General features: G+C 39.4%; 2 protein-coding genes across 4 annotated transcripts in view; one reads left to right on the top strand and one right to left on the bottom strand.

Annotated features, from left to right (window-relative positions):
• bcar3 (BCAR3 adaptor protein, NSP family member) overlaps window positions 1-21,474 on the bottom strand; it is a 108,040-nt gene that overhangs the window by 12,741 nt on the left and 73,825 nt on the right. For all 3 annotated transcript variants that reach the window (XM_074668070.1, XM_074668071.1, XM_074668072.1), the window contains one exon: window positions 481-609. In XM_074668070.1, coding sequence (XP_074524171.1) covers window positions 481-609 — 129 coding nt within the window. The remainder of the gene's footprint in view (window positions 1-480; window positions 610-21,474) is intronic.
• On the top strand, window positions 3,173-4,372 carry LOC141788755 (carbohydrate sulfotransferase 6-like). The gene has a single exon (XM_074667812.1). The coding sequence runs from the start codon at window positions 3,260-3,262 to the stop codon at window positions 4,370-4,372; it is 1,113 nt and encodes a 370-aa protein (XP_074523913.1). The 5' UTR covers window positions 3,173-3,259.

The raw sequence follows: 21,474 nt of genomic DNA, 5'->3' as shown, positions 1-21,474 counted from the left end.
CTTCTTGCAAAACTTCAATCGTCACCAGTTAAACTACTCAGAGGTTGAAAAGGAGGCGCTGGCGTTGAATTGGGCACTGAAGTTTTGTGAGGTGTACGTAGGACCTTCTGTGCCAGTGACAATTCACACAGGTTATTATCCACTAACTTTCCTTGGTAGTATGCAGAATGCTAACCATAAACTAATACGGTGGATTCTGTTTCTTCAGCCTTATACACACAATGACCCTCATTTATCAATCTTGTGTGGGAATTGGCGCAGATCTGGGTGTAAAAACGATCCTACGGCAACGTTCACGTGTGATTTATGAACCCATCCCTACACTCAGCTTCATATACCCTGACTTTACCTAAGCATGAGTGGGTATGCAGTACTGCTAATAATAGGAGATCTGGTTCAACAAGTTCCTAACCGAGCTTTAACAGGGAGAGACTCATGATTCAATAAGAACGTGTGTGAGTGTGTGTGTGTGTGTGTTACCTGTCTGGGAATGGCACCGTGGTACCATGCGTGGCTCCTGGGCTCCTCACAGTTCATCTTCAGCTCTTCCTCCAGCTCCCTGCGGAGTTTCTCTGAGGGACAGTCCAGGATGAACTGATCTCTGGAGAACTGTGATTGAGAGACGACACGAAACAAGAGGTCAGCGCAAAGGTCGTTTACGAAAAATGCACCTAATCCAGAAGCGTAGAGTGTTTATTTGACGTTCTGAAGCACACAATCATAAAAGTCACATCAGTTCCTTATTCCACTGAACAAACAGTGTGGAGGCCAAAGCTCAGGGATGATCAATATTAAAACTGCAACAATGGAGTGATGACAGGACATATAAAGATAAAGATAAAAGATAAAAAATACTTAATTAATCCCAGAAGGGAAATTCATTATAAATTAGATATACCTATATTTATATATATAAATATATTTATATTTAATATTATATATATATATATATATATATATATATATATATATATATATATATATATATATATATATATATATATATATATATATAAATATATATATATATATATATATATATATATAAATATATTTATATTTAATATTATATATATATATATATATATATATAAATATATTTATATTTAATATTATATATATATATATATATATATATATATATATATATATATATATATATATATATATATATATTTATATATATATATATATATATTTATATAATATTTATATTATTATTATTATATATTATATATTTTAATATATTTATATTTAATATTTAAATATACCTATATATGCAACCTATATTACATAACCTTTATTTGATTTTCCACAGGCCTGTCAAGATTTTAGTCACAATCACTGAAAGTGTTCAGTCCAGTGCCAAGATGTTTTGTGTTTTGGTCAACCCGGGAAAAAAACCCTCTCTGCACAGCATCAATGTTAATACCATAGACTGTAAAAAGAATAAACTTCATCTTGCTCGGCTCGAAGTGAGGTTGCCGCAAAACCTGCTCCCCCTGGAGGCTGGCTACAGTACAGATCCAAAGTCTCTGTCTCCCCAGTCACTCCAGATGAGCTGTGATCAAACTTTGAAAAATAAATACACCTGGTAGAAATGTTTCTCACATCTGTATGCTGTGGTGACATGAAGATATTATTGGGCTGTGTTGTGTTCAAGTCCTGTTTTTCTGAAAAGTTTTCTTTTAATCAGTTAGTAGGAGAGACTCGGAGTGAAGCTGCACTCACAGGAACTCTGTGATGAAATCTGAGCAACTTGCCGGACGTACAGAGGAAAAACTGCAACAAAAGTATCGATGTCATCCTGCCAGAATCGATCCGAGCTTTACCTGAAACCCGTTTGGTTCCTACCTTTTTGGCAGTTTATAAATAAAGCGACGCACCGTGGTAGGTGTTGTCCTCGTAAATTCCCTTCATACAAAAACACAAGGTGTGGCCTGTGGGCAGGTTAAATTGAGTGTACCGGGAGCCTCGAGAAGTCACCATATCATGCCACACACAAGTTTTGTTTGCCACCTCTCCACAGCTCTGTAATATCTGGAAAAAAATCTCTCTGCTGTTAAGGCACAGGTAAGCCGTCTCCTTTTCTGCTCTGTGACTTGAACCCAGGTTAGCGTCTGAACTACTTTTTATGTCCTTACGGCACGCCTTTAAACAATCAAATGTGGTTTTTAAGGAGAAGGAACTTGTTTGGGGCCAATGCCGATAATTTGGATGTGTGTGAGTGCCATGATCCAGTGAACAGATGAACTGATGTAGAGGAGGAGAAGAACAGGCTCAGAGAAACGTGCTCAGAAGAGAGAGGGGGGAGGTTTGCATGTTAACCTATTCTAGGATTTACATGTTTCTTCAAGAAAAAAAAACAGCCCTCTGCTGTTTGATTAGGGTATTGAGATTATTTTTTTATCGCAGCTGATTTGAAATGTCACACATTTATATTGATAATTAACCGTCTTGCAATGCATCATTACTTCCCTAATTCACAGTTTCAGAACCGTTATCGTCTAATGATGACAATTCATATGGTTCAATAGAATAGGATGGAAAAATTGCGATTGGTTATTTCTTTTGAATAAACATCCAGTGTTCCTGAGACACAATAAACAAGGTTACATTCATAGGTTTCAGAGTTCATGGTTAGATAAGCGCTCGATAAAAGCTACATAGTGATCTGTGTGTGAGGAGAGTAAACAATGCAGATTTTCCTGATATGAACGTGTCAAACAGGTATGAAACAAAGCACTGCCTCTGTGTATATGTTATGAAAGTTATCACAGCGAACATGTGCAGACACACAAACAGCTGGTAGAGCTGACTGACAGATGATCCAGCCATGATCAGCTTCCTCACTACGTAAAAGACGTTGCTTTATGTGATGCTCCAGAGGAAAGAACACTTCTTAAAACAACAACAATCCCCTCGTTTCCTCTCTTCTCTCTTCATCTCTCTCCATTTCTCCAATGTGTCTCTGGTGGGAGGGAACAAGATGCTAGTGGAGAAAGCAGTATCTGCTATAACCATGCTACTCACATGTTTACAACAACGAGGAAACAACATGTTTCCTCCTCAGAAAATACTGTCTATCCAGTCCTTGATTGTACATACACAGTTCTATTTCCTGTCTGACCTGTTTTTTTTCTCTCGTTGTTTCTTTTCCTCCTGTCCTCTATTCAGCTCTCTCATTTCACTGCATCCTGTCTAAAAAGGATAAATTTCATCATCAAGTTCCTGCAGCTGACGCTGATCCAGAATCATCATGTGGCACCGCAGGATAAAGCTCAGCACTGTGGTTTTTCTGATGGTCCTCCAAGGAGCAGCAGTTGTGCTCTTCTGTGGCTGGTACTTTGAACTCAGTTCCTACAGCTCGAAGCCCCCCAACGACAAAGTCCACGTTCTGCTGCTGTCATCATGCCGAGCGGGCTCGTCCTTCATGGGTCAGGTGTTCAATCAGCACCCGTCTGTGTTCTACCTCTATGAGCCGCTCTGGCATGTGTGGACGAGACTGCATAAACCTGCGCACATGCTTCAGGGGGCTATGAGAGACCCGTTACGGGGCCTGTTCCAGTGTGACCTCTCTGTGATGGAGGCCTACCTTCCACAGCACCCCAACATCTCCGCCTTGTACATGTGGCTTGAGAGTCGAGCTTTGTGCTCACCCCCGGCTTGTTCCTTTATGTCTGAAAGCCCGTTCCTTGACAGACAACAGTGTGAGGAGACGTGTAATGTTCAGGGTCTGCAGCGGGCGCAGAGTGCCTGCAGCACCTACAGCCATGTCGTGCTAAAGGTGGTGCGGATTTATGATCTGGAGACCCTCTACTCTCTCTTTCAAGACCCAAACTTGAATCTCCGCATCATCCACCTGGTTAGAGACCCCCGGGCTATTTTTCAGTCAAGAGTGAAAATTTGGGGGAGAGCAGATGAGGAGCAGCATCAAGCCATGCAGGAGATCTGCCCCAGCTATGTCCGCATCATTGAGAGGGCCGTCATGTCACCTCCTCATTTCCTTGAAGGTCGCTACAAATTGGTCCGCTATGAGGATGTTGCCCGCAACCCACTTGAAGAGATAAATAGTATTTTTGAGTTTGTAGGTCTGAGGATGACTCCAGAATTAGAGGACTGGATCAACTATATGACTCATGGGAAAGGTGCCAGGGGGGGGTACAAAGTTTCATCACGAAATGCAACTAACATCTCCCAGGCTTGGCGTAGCACGCTGCCACATGACAGAGTCAAGGCCATCCAGGAAGTGTGTAGAGAAGCCATGTCCCTGCTGGGGTACAGGATGGTCAACAGTGAAGAAGAACAGAAGAACCCGGAAATAGACTGTCTTTTGCCAAGTGAGCTGAAAGGGAACCTGGGAACTGACTAAATCATAAATAACAAAGGTGTGAACACCAAGAGACTAAATTGGACAAAATCTCCATTTGATTTAGGGTTTAATGACCGTTCAGATCTGAGACATGATTGTTCTTTTTTTTAAGTGCATCACTGCACACAGCTCCTGAATCAGCCCTCACTATTTCATATTTACCCACAACACCAGCACACACACACACACACACACACACACACACACACACACACACACACACACACACAGAGTTATCTGAGTAAACTGTTACAGCTGACCACTGACATTTTAAGATGACCTGATCGGTTATTACTCACACAAGTTTCAGGCCTCTCAAGGTTTTAACTCAGTTCAGGGGGAGATTCTGGCAACACATTGTATCATGTCCTTATGTCTATTATTTACAAATTTGAGAACGTCCATGGATTTTTCTTTTTTTGTGCAAAGTTATCTTGTAATAACAACATTTTATTTCATTATCTTGATATAACAAAGATTGTTTTCTCACATGGAGTTTGTCAGCCAACCGGTAGCCCCTAAACAAACCGAGTCAAGTGAACAAACTCATGTAAAGTGCAACTTACTGCTACAGCCAGTGGCTGGCAGCCATTCTTGGCAGCTCTTGTCGGTTGAAACCAGGAAGATCACATCATTAATGAATTAATTTGTAACCACGAGAAAATATCTTTGTTATATCAAGATGATGAGATGATACGTTGTTATCACAAGAGCATAAAAAAAAAAAAAAAAGAATCCATGGACGTACTCATCTTTCATCTGTAGTTATCAATATTCATATGTGCACTCACTATGGAGGACCAGAAGTGCCAAAATTAAAAATAAATAGTGAAAATAAAAGCAGAAATAGAAAATAAACTTCAAAAATTAAACAGAAAAAGATAAATATAAATGGAAATAAAAACAAAAATAAAAAAATAATAATTATAAAATTATAATTAATCATAAAAAAATAAAATAGATACAAAAATACAGCGTCAATTTCTGCACTCACGTCCTGAAATCCAAGACACACTCATCTGAATAAAATTTCCTTCAGTATTTCATGCTGGCAGTTTGCAGCACAAAATAAAAAATATGAGTGCAGAGCGCTTTTATTTACTTATTTATTGATATTTGATTCATTTTTCACATTTAATTTTTATATTTATCTATTTATCACATATATATTCTTAATCTTTGTTTTTATTTTCACTTTAATTTGCTTATCTATTTTCAATTTTGACAGTTTTGGTCCTCCATACTCATTATCACCGTATCACCACCAACTGTAGATTTTGTTAACTTTTCACATCAACAATATTCACGACCACATGCAAGTGTGAGGAGGGATTTTTTTGATGAATGACGACAAAACACAGAAAGAGACTGGACGCTGCCCCTGATATGCAGGTTGCTCTTTCGTCTTGTACACTGAACAGGGATACAAAAGGGCTCTTCTGTAACACTAAAAATGTAGCTAAAACTAAAAAATATAATTAAAAAAAACCCTGATATAAATGTCATGGCCACTTTGGATTTCTTCAGGGATCTTGAGTGTTATGGAACCAAAAAGTCAATTAAGATGTTTTCTATGTGCCAGAAAGCGCCATCATGATGTGGGAGCGTCTTCCTTCAATAATACATTTCATAATAAGAATACATTTTATTTATAGAGAGCTTTTCAAAAACTCAAAGACGCCTTACAAGGTAAAAGCAGTATAAAGATCAAATTTAAAAACAGATATGAATAATGAAATAACAGTAAAAAAAGACATGTATAGACAAAGAAGACGAGGCAAAAACAAGTCAAAGGTGCAGAGAAAAAGCGGTGAGGAGGTTTGCAACCGAGGAACGGCGGCTGCAGGAAGGGGTGAAGGGGTGGAGCATGTCAGTAGGGTATGGAGGGGCCTGGTTGTGGAGTGCTTTGTGGGGAAAAAGGAGGATTTTAAACTGGATACAATGGTATTGGACAGGAAGCCAGTGGAGATTTTGAAGAACGGGGGTTATGTGCTCAGGCAGGCGGCAGAGTTTTGGATGTACTGAAGTTTGTTGGGGTGGTTGTTGGTTGTGCCATAAAGAATGCTATTGCAGTAGTCGATACGTGATGTGATTAAGGCGTAGATGAGGGTTTCAGCTGCAGGGAAGGAAAGAGAGGGGAGAAGGCGGGCGATGTTCTTGAGGCCCTGTTTACACAACAATGTTTCCTCTAAAAACGCTAAAACACTGTGAAAACGCAGAGAAAAAAATCTGTGTTTACTAGGAATCGCTGATGGACTGAAAATGCTGTAGTAAGCATGCCAAGCCTGTAGGTGGTGCTATAACTGTCTTATCCAGAAGCTGTTTTGGGAGATCTCCACCTAAGTGGAGTTGAGCTGGTCACCTGGTGTATTTGGAAATACTACGTGCAAAAGTGGAGCAACAGATGAACATTTTGTATAAAGACAGTCAGCAGATTCAGCAGATTCAGCAGTACAAGCACAACACGGTAGTTCACGACTAGAGGTCGACCGATATGGGTTTTTTGGGGGCCGATGCCGATGCTTTCCAAATTTGGGCAGCCGATGCCGATATGCAAAGCCGATTTTTCCAATTTGGTATTCAGGCTGATTGTTAAATAAATATATATTTATCACATTTTTGTGAAACACAGCAATTTCTGAGCAACTAAAAGATATCTATTACAACAAGTCGTGTCCAGTCCTCTGAACATTTATTCAGCTTTCAAAACAATGAAATATTTTGTCTGAGTAAACACACAATGTAACAAGCATTAGTAAACATTCACACTCTTCTTAAAATGTCAAAAAAGAAATTTAAACTTATTGATATAATTTGAACAAAAGTATGTAATGTATCCAACTGGTTCCGCAAGTTTGAGGTGCTCATCTTTTTTGTGCCTGATCAAAAATTGCGTCATTTTATATAACGGATCAAAAATCGGCTTTTTAAAAGAAAATACGGCCGATGGCCGATGGAGACAAATGTCCAAATATCGGCCCGATATATCGGCCGGCCGATATATCGGTCTACCTCTATTCACGACGATCATAACAACGGTACTGTCGTCCTGTTGTATGCGCTCACGCAAAACAGAGTGTGACGTCAGCGTTTCCACTGAAAAATCCGGCTTACTGTTTACATGGCAAAAAAGTTTGCGTTTTAGGTCGACTTAAACCGTTTCCGTGTAAACGCGAGGCTGAAACGCAACAAAACTTTTGCGTTTCACCCTAAAACCGTTGTCGTGTAAACGGCCCCTAAGATGAAGGAAGGCTGTTTTTGTGACTGCTCTGATGTGATGTGAGAAAGTGAGCTTGTTGTCCAAGATGACTCCAAGGTTGCGGCAGTGGGAAGAAGGTTAGAGGGTGTAGTTTTGCTCTGGTCTGTATGGTAACGACTGGGTTTTTCAACAACAACGCTGCAGATCTCAATGGCTGCCTGTCAAAGGACTTCTCCCAGAGAAATAAGCTCACTCTTTGGGATTATCCTGCATGTTCCCCTGATCTAAATCACTCTGAGAACATTTGGGGATGGATGGAGAGGGAAGTTAACAAAAATGGATCAGTTTCAGACAGTGGATGATCCCACAGCTTCCTGGAAACACTCACATCAAGCATGAAGTGATCGACAAGAACGAGCTTTTGTCTGGTGTGCAGTTTTTAATTCACCTTGCTATTTTGGATAAGTTAGACCTAATAAGTATAATAACTTAACTTGGTTGTTGTATAGGGGGTTTGATTATTTGCGTTATGTGTTCTCTATTGGTTGTTTGGTTGGTCGTGTTATTGAACTTAAATATGTTGGGTTTTTTCACAATAAAAGGGTGTAATATTGTGATTTCACCAAAAGATGATGTGAGCAGTGTCTGTAAATGTGGCTTGTGGGTCAAAGTTTAAAAAAATGAAGTATCATGGGTCTGAGAGGCAGAAATGTAACGTCTACATAAGTGGACGCTGGATCTTAAGAGGTTGAGGCTGTGGTCTTAAACTTTTTATCAACCGATGAAAAGATTGTTTCACCTTAATAAATTACTTTCTCAATTTTTTGAGTCACTCACTTTTTTTCTTTTTGTATTTTCAATAGAGATAGACTGAAATGGATTTTTGGGGGCTGATACCGATACTGATTATCAGTAGGCAAGCAGGCTGATAACCGATATTTGAAGCCCATATTCATTCGTAGTCAAAGTCAAACCTTCAAGTATGTTTATTGAACAGCTCCCAAGCTTAGCAGCATGTTTCATAAAGTTAAAGGAAAATTTTAAAAATAAATGACCTAAGTTTTCAACAGTAAATGAGGTTTTGCAAAATTTCAATGTAACTGCAATAATACTGGACAGAATTGAGTTTGTGCTGCTGTTTACAGGGCGTGTAATGCAGTTGAATTAATTTTCTGTTTGGTTTTACAAGACTGATTTTAAATGTTTTGACCCCAGACTGTAAAAAAAATGGACGTCCACTTGCTCGGCTCTAAGTGAGGTCTCCACAAAAACTGCTCCCCCTGGTGGCTGGCTGCAGTATAGGCTAAAAAATCCAGCTCCCCAGTCATTCCAGATGGGCTGTGGTCAAACTTTAAAAAATTAATACTCCTGGTAGAAATGTTTCTCACCTTCGATTGTTGTGGTGATTTGAAGATATCATTTGGCTGTCTTTTATTCAAGTCCTCTTTTTTCTTAAAAGTTTTGTTTTCATTAGTTATACAAGGTTAAAAACGAGGCTTTACATCAAGGTTAACGATGACTGACAGCTGCTGTTTTCGTGTATTTTTTTTCAGTGATTGTAAAATATGTCAAGAGGTAGAGTCAAGAAGTGATTAGACTCTCAAAAGAAAATATATATATATATTATTTTTGTCCCCCAGCTCCACTCAGATTCTCCCAGAATTCCTCACAGTCTCTACTGCACAGACTCTGGCTACAATTGCTGCCAATGGCTGCGCCTGAGACAGCAGTATTTTGGCCTCAAAACCGTACAATGATAAATGGCGGAGCCACGGTGTCCACTTTATATACAGTCTATGGTTTTGACCGTCTAGGGCTTCCTCTTATGCACTTGTTTTAGCTCAAAGCCCAACTTTTAAGTGCAACTTTTAAAGAATTTCAACCATGACAGTTTCTGTTTTATTTGCTTATGCCATTGTATTTCAAGACCTTTACTTTGTAGAGTTTAAAAGCAGAAACTTCAATCAAGAAAACATTTGTATAGGACTAGCAACGCTTACTGAAGTGCAACTAGCTCCATATGGAACATGCAGTCATTAAAAAGCACTACAGATTAAAAGCCATGAACTAAAGTAACACAAAACCATGTGACGGTGCTGAACAAAGTTTTTCTAGAGACACACTGAGACTCAAAGTCAAAGAAACTTGACTAATTTGACTCCCAGGACTCTACAATCTGTAAAACCAACAACATCAAATCATATCCTCACAGCCCATAATCACAAATGGGAGTAATTGGAGGTCACAGAATCAGAAAACTACAGGGCGGCTGCAGCGGCGCTGAGCACTGAGCCGTATTTAAACACCTGACAGAAGATCAAACCCCCAATCTGACAGTTTGACCTCAACACGCCGAGCAGAAGACTTTAAACAAAAGGGAAAGAAAGGTGAAGGACAGAGACGTGTTCACAACTTCACAGGATGCAGAATCAGCACAATCACCTGCAGCAAAACACACACACACACACACACACACACACATGTACGACTTACATGACAGCTGCTCGGTCTCTGCATCGCTGCTTTTTCTCCCTCCGTCAAAAACACACTTCACACCAAACAAACACAGTATGAGATGTTATCCGTGGTTTAAAAGGACAGGAACTCTTCAACATGTTCATACGTCTGTGCGTCTCAGTCCTCAGTGATTTTCCTCTGTTCTCTTTCCACCCGGTGCTTTCTATTCAGATGTCCCCACCCAACTGCCCAGACCTGCCTCCATACACACCCTCACCTGACGTACGTAAACAGACACACACACACACACATGCGCGCAAACACAGAGTGAAGTGACGCACACACTTCCCTGAACTTTCCCTGACTGTGGTGATGAAACAGTCTGTTTTATTGGTCTCATGAAGCAGTTCAGGTCACATTAACCAAACGCACAGTTTGAGTTCTTGTGTATTTTATTGAAACAGTATATTTCTATCTTCTTTAATGTCTATAGTAGTATCCAGGTTCCCTGAGCTCTTATTTCATCAAAATAACTTCTTTTACTTCTTTTTGTGTTAGTGCCAAGGTTATAATAGTTAAATAAAACAAAACTAAAAACGAAAACTAAAATTTAAAATACATTGTAGTTAACTCAAACTAATAAAAACTAGGAAAGGAAACAAAAACGATAAGTAAACTAAAACTGTATCTTGTGTTCACAAAACTAACTGAAACTAACTAAAATTACACCTGGAGCTCCAGTGTTCACTGAATGAAAAAGCCCCAGATCATGATGGACCCCCTCCACTGTTCCACGTAGAAAACGTCTCAGGTGGGATCTCTTCGTCATGCCAGGAACATCTGGACCATCAAGGTGACATTTTTTCTCATCAGAGAATCAAACTTTTTTCCACCTTTCAATGTCCCATGTCTGATGCTCCCTGGCAAAGTCTAAACGTGCAGTTTTGTGGCGTTGAAGGGATGGGACAAGTTGGGTCCTATCACAAGGTTTAGGGCAGAAATTACCCCTACAGCAGTGTTTTTGTGCAGCAGAAGCCCAGAGCGCTCACACCAAACACCACCTCCCTGCTCCTCTGCAGGTTTCCTCTGCACTCAGACGGGGTCATATTTTACTTGACCAAAAACACAAATAAACGGACTCCCACCAAAATATCTGACATCGGTTTGCATTTGCGCTTTATTTAGAGAATGTTCAGCCCGATACTTTCACACAAAAACACCCCCTCTATAAGCTGCAGAGCCACAGCTGGCTACAAGGCGCTCACCACTAAGTGTATCAGTCCGCGCGTGGCGTGCCAGATATAAACAAACGCAGGTAGTCTGCCAGGACGAAGAGACACGATGAGAACTAGAGCCTTATTTAGTGGTGTTTTTGTGTGAAAGTAACGTGCTGAAAATTCTCTAAATAAAGCGTGAATGCAGACTGATATCAGATTTTTTCGGTGGGAGTCCGTTTATTTGTGTTTTTGGTCAAGTAAAATATGGCCTCGTCTGAGTGCAGAGGAAACCTGCAGAGGAGCAGGGAGGGGGTGTTTGGTGTGTGCGCTCTGGACTTCTGCTGCATAAAAACACTGCTGTAGGGGTAATTTCTGCCCTAAACCTTGTGTTACGACCCAACTTGTTCCATCCCGGATTATCACTTTAATTTGGGTGGAGGAACGGCCAATGGGAACCTCCGGCTCAGCGCAGGTGTATTCTGGGGGGGGGGTCCTACTACTTGACTTTTTTGTTTCATAATGCTCAAGATCTTTCAAAAAATGTAGAATGACTGACTTACTGTATCCAACCTCAGCAGCAATGGCACGCTGCGAGAGGCCTTGCTTATGCAGCTCGACGATCCGACCACGTTCAAGAAGAGACAGCTTCTTAGCTTTAGCTATCAGGAGGGCATGGCCAAGTGGATGCCTGACAGGAAATGAAAATTTTGAACAGATTTTGGCTTTAATAGCCTGTGGTCGTAGAGATTTTGATCAGGTCTGTACGTCTATAAGGATCTGATTTCCTGTTGTCTCTGAGGCTACTCTGTTTTCTGTAGTTCTCTGTCTCTAACATCGTCAGCATAGACCCCTCTGCCCCCCGACTCCATGTCGCCGTGCATGTCAGGAAATCTGTGGCTCATGTTACAGCTGCAGAAAACAACTCGTCATGATGCACATGCAATGACCGTGTCATTGATTTCCCCCCCGTGTGGGGTATCTGCACGGTTTCATCCCTCGTATGTATCTGAAGACAGCTCTCGATGCCCAGCATATCCTGACATCACTGTGGCACAGGCCGGACCAGCAGCACGAATGTGCAAACTTTACTGTGAATTATTCAACATTTTAGTCTGAGGCAGAAATAATGGATGAGGGAGAAGTGTCTAAAAGTTTTAAAGGGGTAGATTAGATGGTTGTTTCATTTTTGGTTGTGCCTGTTTTTCCTGTCCACCCTGAATGAGACGCAGTGTTTCTTTTTCCTGTAGCTCTGTTATTGATTACAGTCACATCTGTGATTATATTTCATTACAGCAGTCATAATAAAATGCTTTTATATCTGCAGCGGCACTGCCAGCAGCACTAATGAAGAGAGAGCACAGAAAGAGAGGGATGAGAGGAGGAGGGGTAATGTACATAAAGATTCATGAAAAGAGATGGAGACAGAGTAAAGGGGGAGAGATGGAAGGAGAAATAAAGAGGGATGGATACGGTGGGGGAGAGTGTGTTTTTATGGCTGTCCTTTAATAAGGCCCTGCATTATGATGTCACCCTCTGAGCAGCTGTGTTCATACTGTGCTGTTCTCCTTACAGCCTTACAGTGTGTCCTTAATTATATCACTGCTTCACCTCCTTTTAGACTTATAAGTTATCCATGTTACTGAACCCTGAAGCTCAGATAGTCAACATATCACTCTGAATGAATTAAACTCGGGTTTGGTTTGATCTGAAAACCACTTTTTTGAAATCATGTCAGAAAACTACGGAAGCGTATTGCATTCACTTAAAGAAAAAAAAACAACTCCGGTTTTTCAGAGTAATTTATTCTTTGGTTTGTTTTTTGTGTTAATTAATTTTGTTTTTCTGATTAATATTTTTTTTTATTGGTTTGTTTTTTGTTATAATTATTTCTGTTTTTATGAGTAATTTTTTTGTGGTACTTAATTTTTTTTCTGATAAATATTTCTCTATTGGTCTGTTTTTTGTTATTATTATTTCTGTTTTTATGAGTAATTTTTTTTCTGTTTTCACAGAACATTTTTCCTGTTTTTAAGGAGTAATTTTTTTTCCTGAAGTATCGAGCTACTTCGAAATCCCGCAAGAACCTCCAACCTGCAGACGACTCCCATGGATGTGTGGTGGCTCCTGTGTCCTGCACGGATCAGAGATCCTGTTCGGCACATATATGCCTTATCCTTAACTTTCTACCGGTCCGTACCCGGTCAATAAAAGTAAGGTATTAGCCACACACAGGGTATGATACCCTTGTTATGTTTTCGACTTTACCCTTATATTTTATATCAGCCTACTGTTCAATGTAATACTTGAGGAATAGATAGATGTGGCATTAAAAAAATGCATTGCTTCTACACTGGAAAGCCAGTAGAAAGTTAAGGATTAGGCATATATGTGCCGAACAGGATCTCTGAGCTATCAATAGCCAAAGTTCATGGAGTGAAAGACTCTGCCATAAAGGCGTGGGATGCACTTTTAACTAACCTCCGTGGACTTCCGATGTAACATATGACTGAACTTTATGGATCTGGATCTGGGGAATGGGTGAGTCTTGATCTGGGTTTTAATGTTTTTTCTATTTTAATTTATTTAATTTATTTTTCATTATTTGTGAGGTTTATCTAATTTAATTTACTTTATTTATATACATTAATATTTTCCTTTTATGTTTTCTTGATTGTTTATACACTTTTACCGCCTTGACAGTTATTGTAAATGATTATACCTTTAATCTGTATTCCGGTTATGATTACAATATCTGTATCTTCACCTACTGCACTTTTATATACATTTGTAAATTTTTTACAACTTGGAATCTATTTTTGTATTGTGCATAAATATATTTGTACGTATAACGCTGAGAGGCAGAAACATGAAGCAAATAAAAATTTGATCACAAAAAAAAACCTATCACAAGACTGTGTTTGATTTTGATGGATTAGACACAGTTTGGGAAAATGTTACTGGTTTTGAACGTCTGACATTCTGCCACAATTTTTTTTATCAGGGTTTCAGCAGGTCTGAATACAGAGCAGTTCGAGCATTAAACTGCCGTTCATGTCCACTCTCACCTTCACTGTTTCTCTGCTGACAAGCCGTCAAAACAATCTTTCACTCAGCGTCAAAGCGCTGCAGCCTCCAGACCAACACGAACAAAACGGCATTGTTCAAAAGGCTTTCAGCAGGGATTTGATTTTCTTTGGATTACCTGGATTTTACTCTACAGAGAAAGTATTTTCATTAACTCTTAAAAGGTTCCCATACCAGAGTTCAAAACCAGGACACGGTGATGCTGTGTGAGTGTTAGTGTGCTTTGACCAATCAGGAGCAGCGCACAGCTCTGTAAGCTGCTTGTTGTGTTCAGAGTTTAGTAAGGTGAAAACTAATAACCTTTTAGTGTAGTCAGTCTGAGTCCTCGCCATGTCAAACACGCGTACACACACTCTCAGGATAATCCTTGTCCCTGTGTGCTGTATTATAATCTGAGACCAGGACCTGAGATTTATAGATGACACTGATGACCTGCAGCTGATGTCCAGCATCCTCCAGATAATCTGAGAACGTGCTGCAGAGAGGCCTCGAAGGAGAAGCTCTGACTCTGAAGGGTAAAGGAAGAGGCAAAGCGTCAATCTTATCAGTTTCTGACGGGTCCCTGCGTTGTCACGTCATTTTTTCTGCATGCCTCTGATTCAATCCTGACTCATCTGACGTGTGACGTCACTGCGGACTGAAGCGTTTACAGGCAGTGATGTTTCATGCTCTCAGGGTGCAGTGTTACATTATTTTGAAGGGATTAAATGCACTGAAGTGTTACCGAAAAAATGCTCAAAGTCCCAATAAATTGATGGTTTTCATGAGAAGACTGCAAAAGTACATGCTTTGGTATTTTTTGGAACGGAGATGTCATTTCTAGCGTCTTCGAAAGCATCTAATCCCTTAAATTTGTGCAACCTTTGCTCGTTTAAGCTTAGCTACTAAATCTCTGTTTTGGTTTATTTGTGTAGGGTTATATCACGTTGCTGTGGTTTTAGTGACCTTATCTATCGACTTTACGCTGACTCAACCCATCTTCCAGTTAACCCTAGGAGTTCAAGCTTTAACTCATTGGTCCATAGCTCCATCTTCCTGTCTTCATTTGTCCATTGGTGGTGTTTGATGGTCCAGCCTCTGTCTTAGTGATGGATGTCTTTCTTTTAAGAGTCTGGTGACTCAAAGTCTTCTCTTCACAGTAACTGAAACTGAGACTGTGACACTAACACCTCTTAGAAGCTTGAAGCTGTCAACTCTAAGAAACTAGTCTTCTGTCAACTCCAAGAAACTGGTCTTCTGTCAACTCTCAGAAACTGGTCTTCTGGCAACTCTCAGAAACTGGTCTTCTGTCGACTCTAAGAAACTGGTCTTCTATCAACTCTCAGAAACTGGTCTTGTTTCGACTCTCAGAAACTGGTTTTCTGGCAACTCTCAGAAACTGGTCTTCTGTCGACTCTCAGAAACTGGTCTTCTGTCAACTCTCAGAAACTGGTCTTCTGTCGACTCTAAGAAACTGGTCTTCTGTCACTTCTCAGAAACTGGTCTTCTGTTGACTCTCAGAAACTGGTCTTCTGTCGACTCTAAGAAACTGGTCTTCTGTCGACTCGAAGAAACTTGTCTTCTGTCGACTCGAAGAAACTGGTCTTCTGTCACTTCTCAGAAACTGGTCTTCTGTGGACTCTCAGAAACTGGTCTTCTGTCATTTCTCAGAAACTGGTTTTCTGTGGACTCTCAGAAACTGGTCTTCTGTCAACTCTCAGAAACTGGTCTTGTGTCGACTCTCAGAAACTGGTCTTGTGTCGACTCTCAGAAACTGGTCTTCTGTCAACTCTCAGAAACTGGTCTTCTGTCGACTCTCAGAAACTGGTCTTCTGTCACTTCTCAGAAACTGGTCTTCTGTTGACTCTCAGAAACTGGTCTTCTGTCAACTCTAAAAAACTGGTCTTCTGTAGACTCTAAGATATTGGTCTTCTGTCAACTCTCAGAAACTGGTCTTGTGTCGACTCTCAGAAACTGGTCTTCTGTCGACTCTCAGAAACTGGTCTTCTGGCAACTCTCAGAAACAGGTCTTCTGTCAACTCTAAAAAACTGGTGTTCTGTCAACTCTCAGAAACTGGTGTTCTGTCAACTCTCAGAAACTGGTCTTCTGTCAACTCTCAGAAACTGGTCTTCTGTCAACTCTCAGAAACTGGTCTTGTGTCGACTCTCAGAAACTGGTCTTCTGTCAACTCTAAAAAACTGGTCTTCTGTTGACTCTAAGATACTGGTCTTCTGTCAACTCTCAGAAACTGGTCTTCTGTCGACTCTCAGAAACTGGTCTTCTGTCAACTCTAAAAAACTGGTCTTCTGTTGACTCTAAGATACTGGTTTTCTGTCAACTCTCAGAAACTGTTTTTGTGTCGACTCTCAGAAACTGGTCTTGTGTCGACTCTCAGAAACTGGTTTTCTGGCAACTCTCAGAAACTGGTCTTCTGTCACTTCTCAGAAACTGGTCTTCTGTCACTTCTCAGAAACTGGTCTTCTGTCAACTCTCAGAATCTGGTCCTCTGTCGACTCTAAGAAACTGGTCTTCTGTCGACTCTCAGAAACTGGTCTTCTGTCACTTCTCAGAAACTGGTCTTCAGCAGACTCTCAGAAACTGGTCTCCTGGCTCTGGTTTGGCTTTGCCCAGACCTCTTCCTGTTAGAGTCCCAGTCCCAGTTTCTGTCTTTGGATGCTGAAGGAAACTCTCCTTACTGAGCTCACCTTGACTTTCTTTGACCTCATTTCTCCAGAGCAAAGACCAGTTTCTGAAAATGTCCTGATGCTCCATCTCTCTTTGATCATAAATCATCTTTTCCTGCTCATTTTAGAGCGTAACACGACTTCCTGCTGAACAATACTGTTCAATAATGCTCAACATGAGGGTCTGGTCCCACGGTGTGTTCAGCTCTACACTGTAGGAATTGGTAGCACCAACTTTCAAAGCTTTATCAATCTCCATTGCTGCAGAACAGCAACTTTGAGTTGTTTTTGTATCATTAGTAAATGTACATTATTTTTCAGTTTTTGTAAGAGAGGAGTTCAGTGATCAAGCCAGTTGACCTTCAGCTGGAAGGTTCAATTCAAGGTCACGCTGCCTCCATAGCAAACACTTGAGGAGCACATATAGGCCCTTGGTGTATTGCTACCCATAATGCTTTGCCTGGAAGTGGATGTTCTTCTGCAAATCTCTTCCATAGACTGTAAAAAAAAAAAGAAAAAAAGTCATCTTGCTTGGCTCAAAGTGAGGACGGCACACAAACTGCTCCCCCTGGTGGCTGGCTGCAGTATAGGTCAAAAATTCCGTCTCCCCAGTCTTTCCAGATGGGCTGTGGTCAAACTTTAAAAAATCAATACACCTGGTAGAAATGTTTCTCACATCTGATTGTTGTGGTGATTTCAAGATATTATTGGGCCGCCTTGTATTCAAGTCCTCTTTTTTTCTGAAAAGTTTTCATTAGTTATTACAGGTTAAAAACGAGATTTTACGTCACATTTAACGATAATTGACAGCTGCCATTCTTGTTTATTTTTCTCGTGGATTGTAAGATATATCGGGAGGGAGAGCCATGAAGAGATTAGAGTCTGGAAAGATATGTATATATTTTTGTCACATGGCTCTGCTCAGAGTCTCTCAGAGTCCCTCATAGCCTCTACCGGCAGCTTGGGGTAATTTGGCTTCAAAACCATACAAAGGTAACTCTACTCTATATACAGTCATTAATGTTAGATGTAAAAGTGTTAGATGGATGTTTTAGTTTGTTGAAACTGTGCGGCTGCCTTCAGATGACTTCCTCAAAGCTCAATGATCACACATCAAACTGGTTTCATAACTTCTCCCTACTCCGAGGGGCCACACTTTAATGACAGAGGATTTGTTTTTTCCGCCTGCACTTGCATCCTCGTTGAGGGATCAAGCAATTTTTACAAGAGCCATCATCATTATCCTCATCATCATCATCAGTGAAATGCCAACAGATGGTCTGCTGTTGATCTGGCATTTCCTCCTCCTCCTCCTCCTCCTCTATCTGTCTCTCTGTCTCAGCCTCTCTGTCCCTCCCGCGCCATGTTGCCCTGAATATTCCTCCCTGTCTCTGCTTATTATTCTGCATACATCCATCCTGCTGTCATATTAACTCCAGGTGAAGTTTGGAAAAGTCACAACAAGAATGCTAAGTGTCAGGGGTGCAGGAGAAACCTCCAAGGAGAAGAACGGAGAAACTCCAGGATGCTGTTTTGTTATTCAGCTCAAACTTTTCTCAGCACCTCCAGAGAGAATGTGACATTTTCTGCAATACTCCAGGGTTATGTTCAGAGTTATTTCTTCTGCTCAGCTCCTGAAGTTCACATTAATCTAAGGTCAAGTCCTCCAGTTTCCATCTGTTAGATTGAATTAGGACGCTCATAGACGAGGGGCTGATGGGAGATAATAACTCTGACTGTTTTGGTTCCAGGACTTCTCCACCTTTCCTGTTTACACACAAATAAACAGAAACCTCTTCCTGTGTTCAGACCTCGAGGCGTTGGCTCCATAGCGAGAGACATCTACCAAGAGATCATCATCATCAGGGTTGTCTGTATCTCAACAATATGCAGCAGTAGATGTCTTATTTGACACCAGAATCGTTCACATTTCAATCGTCAGAATTTTCACAGCTCTTGACAACAGTTTGGGATTTTCAGTCAAAGCCTCAAAGCTCTGGAGTCACCTGCCAGAGGAAATCAGGTCAGCAGACTCAGAGCTCACTTTTAACTCTCTGGAGTGTGAACAAGCTGCTGAACTACTGTGAGAGCACAGCCTCATAAGAGACAGTTACACGTCTGCAACCCGCTGAAAACTCAAAGACCTGCACCAAGTTATGACCAAGCAGCAAGAGAAATAAACAGCACATGTTTAAAAAAAAAGCTCCTTGAGTTTTATAACTCATTGAAGATGCTATTAGGTGGATCTGTTTTAATTGGACTGCGTCGCCACCTTCTGGCCCGGAGTCACACACACACTGTCGTGTCAGTGACTTTAACCAGACGTGTGTTTGTTTGGGAACAAATTTTCTTTCTTCAAGTCAACTTTTTACCAGGTGACAAGGTAAGGTATCAATACAGTTATGTAGCGCTGTTGTTTGACACGTGACAACAAGCAAACGCTGTAATTTTGTACCGTAGTTTAGTCACCGTCCATATAGGGCTGGGGGATATATCAAGTATACTCAATGTATCGCAGGCTTTTGCATGTGAGATATATAAAATGACTATATTGCAATCATCGAGTATAAAGTAAAAATATAATATAATATTATAAAATATAATAAAATATAATATAATATAATATATTATAATATATTAAAATATAATTAAAATATAATATAATATAATATAATATATTAAAATATAATATAATATAATATAATATAATATAATATAATATAATATAATATAATATAATATAATATAATATAATATAATATAATATAATAATATAATATAATATAATATAATATATTAAAATATAATAAAATATAATAAAAATATAATATAACATAATAAAATATAATATAATATAATCAGCCAGTTGAATAAATCTGAATGAATTATTTTGCTGGTAGCTGGTTCAGTTCGATTCATATTGGGATTGTCTGATATTTACCATTTTTGTGATTTTTTTAGTACCGTAGTTTAGTCACCGTCCATATAGGGCTGGGGGATATATCAAGTATACTCAATGTATTGCAGGCTTTTGCATGTGAGATATATAAAATGACTATATTGCAATCATCGAGTATAAAGTAAAAATATAATATAATATTATAAAATATAATAAAATATAATAAAATATAATATAATATAATATAATATATTATAATATATTAAAATATAATATAATATAATATAATATAATATATTAAAATATTATAAAATATAATAAAAATATAATATAACATAATAAAATATAATATAATATAATCAGCCAGTTGAATAAATCTGAATGAATTATTTTGCTGGTAGCTGGTTCAGTTCGATTCATATTGGGATTGTCTGATATTTACCATTTTTGTGATTTTTTTAGTTTGCTTTTTTAACACCTGACTTTGTAAAAGAATTAAATCATGGTGATAATATCTTCTGACTTTTTATTTTATTTTCCAATAAAATGCACATCACTGGAGTCAGAGAGAAAAATTTCACCCTCTGATGGAGAAAAATGGTAATTTTTCCAGTTTTTAAACAAAGACTGAAATGAAGAATTTGAATTAAAAAAAAAGATTTTGATATTACCAAACAAAAAATTCCAATACATGGTTTCTTGTTTTTTTTTTCCCACCCCTACTTAATTGGCGCTGATAATCTCATTTTAAAATGTGGATTATGATCAGGCATATATCTAGAAGGGAGACTTTTCCAGATCACCGAAACTACTCACTGCCCTTTAAGGGGCCGTTCATATGACAACGGTTTTAGGGTGAAATGCAAAAGTTTTGTTGCGTTTCTGCATCGCGTTTACACAGAAACAGCGTTTCAGCCGACCTAAGAGAGATCTCCCAAAAGTGGCTTCTGGACAAGACAGTTATATATATTTTAACTGGAAAAAAAAAATTGCAACTTTTAGTCGTGCACCCGGGTCCTTAGAGTGGTTCTCGTCAGGTGTTGGCTTATTTCACATTTTGTGGGTGTGTGAATACCTCAGAGACACAAGTTTATGTGCAAAAGTTGTTTCAGTAAGACACGTCTTCTACAAATAATGTTTCTCGTGCAAACATGTTTCCGTTTTTGCGTTATCCAATAATGCTTGTGATGAAAATGACCATCCTGATTTTTGATGTTTTCTTTATTCTTCTCATTATGATCAGTACTTGTCTAAACTTAGAAAAATGAGGCTTCTCATATCTGCGACCTGGGACATATATGTTAAAGAGGGGATCCTAACCTGCAAAATCAACAAAAACTTTATGTCCTAGCCTTGTTTGTTTGCCAAATACACACACACATCTATCTAACTACCTATCCTGTGCACAACTCTTTGACTTGTTTGAGCAACAACTGGAAAATTTCTTGAAATTTTGCAGAGTGCATGAAACGAAGTGTATTGATGTAAGTGTTTTTGTTTCTGGTGCACTTGTGAGACATATCTCAGAGGTAAGCTGTAGGTTTATAGATGTCAAAATCAGAAAAAAATGGACGTCATCTTG

Source organism: Halichoeres trimaculatus, unplaced genomic scaffold (assembly GCF_033239565.1).
Source record: "Halichoeres trimaculatus isolate MK-OKI-2021-1 unplaced genomic scaffold, fHalTri1.1 fHalTri1_scaffold_4, whole genome shotgun sequence".
Taxonomy (NCBI): domain Eukaryota; kingdom Metazoa; phylum Chordata; class Actinopteri; order Labriformes; family Labridae; genus Halichoeres; species Halichoeres trimaculatus.
The sequence above is the reverse complement of the archived record's forward strand: the minus strand, read 5'-3'. Positions and strand labels throughout refer to the sequence as shown.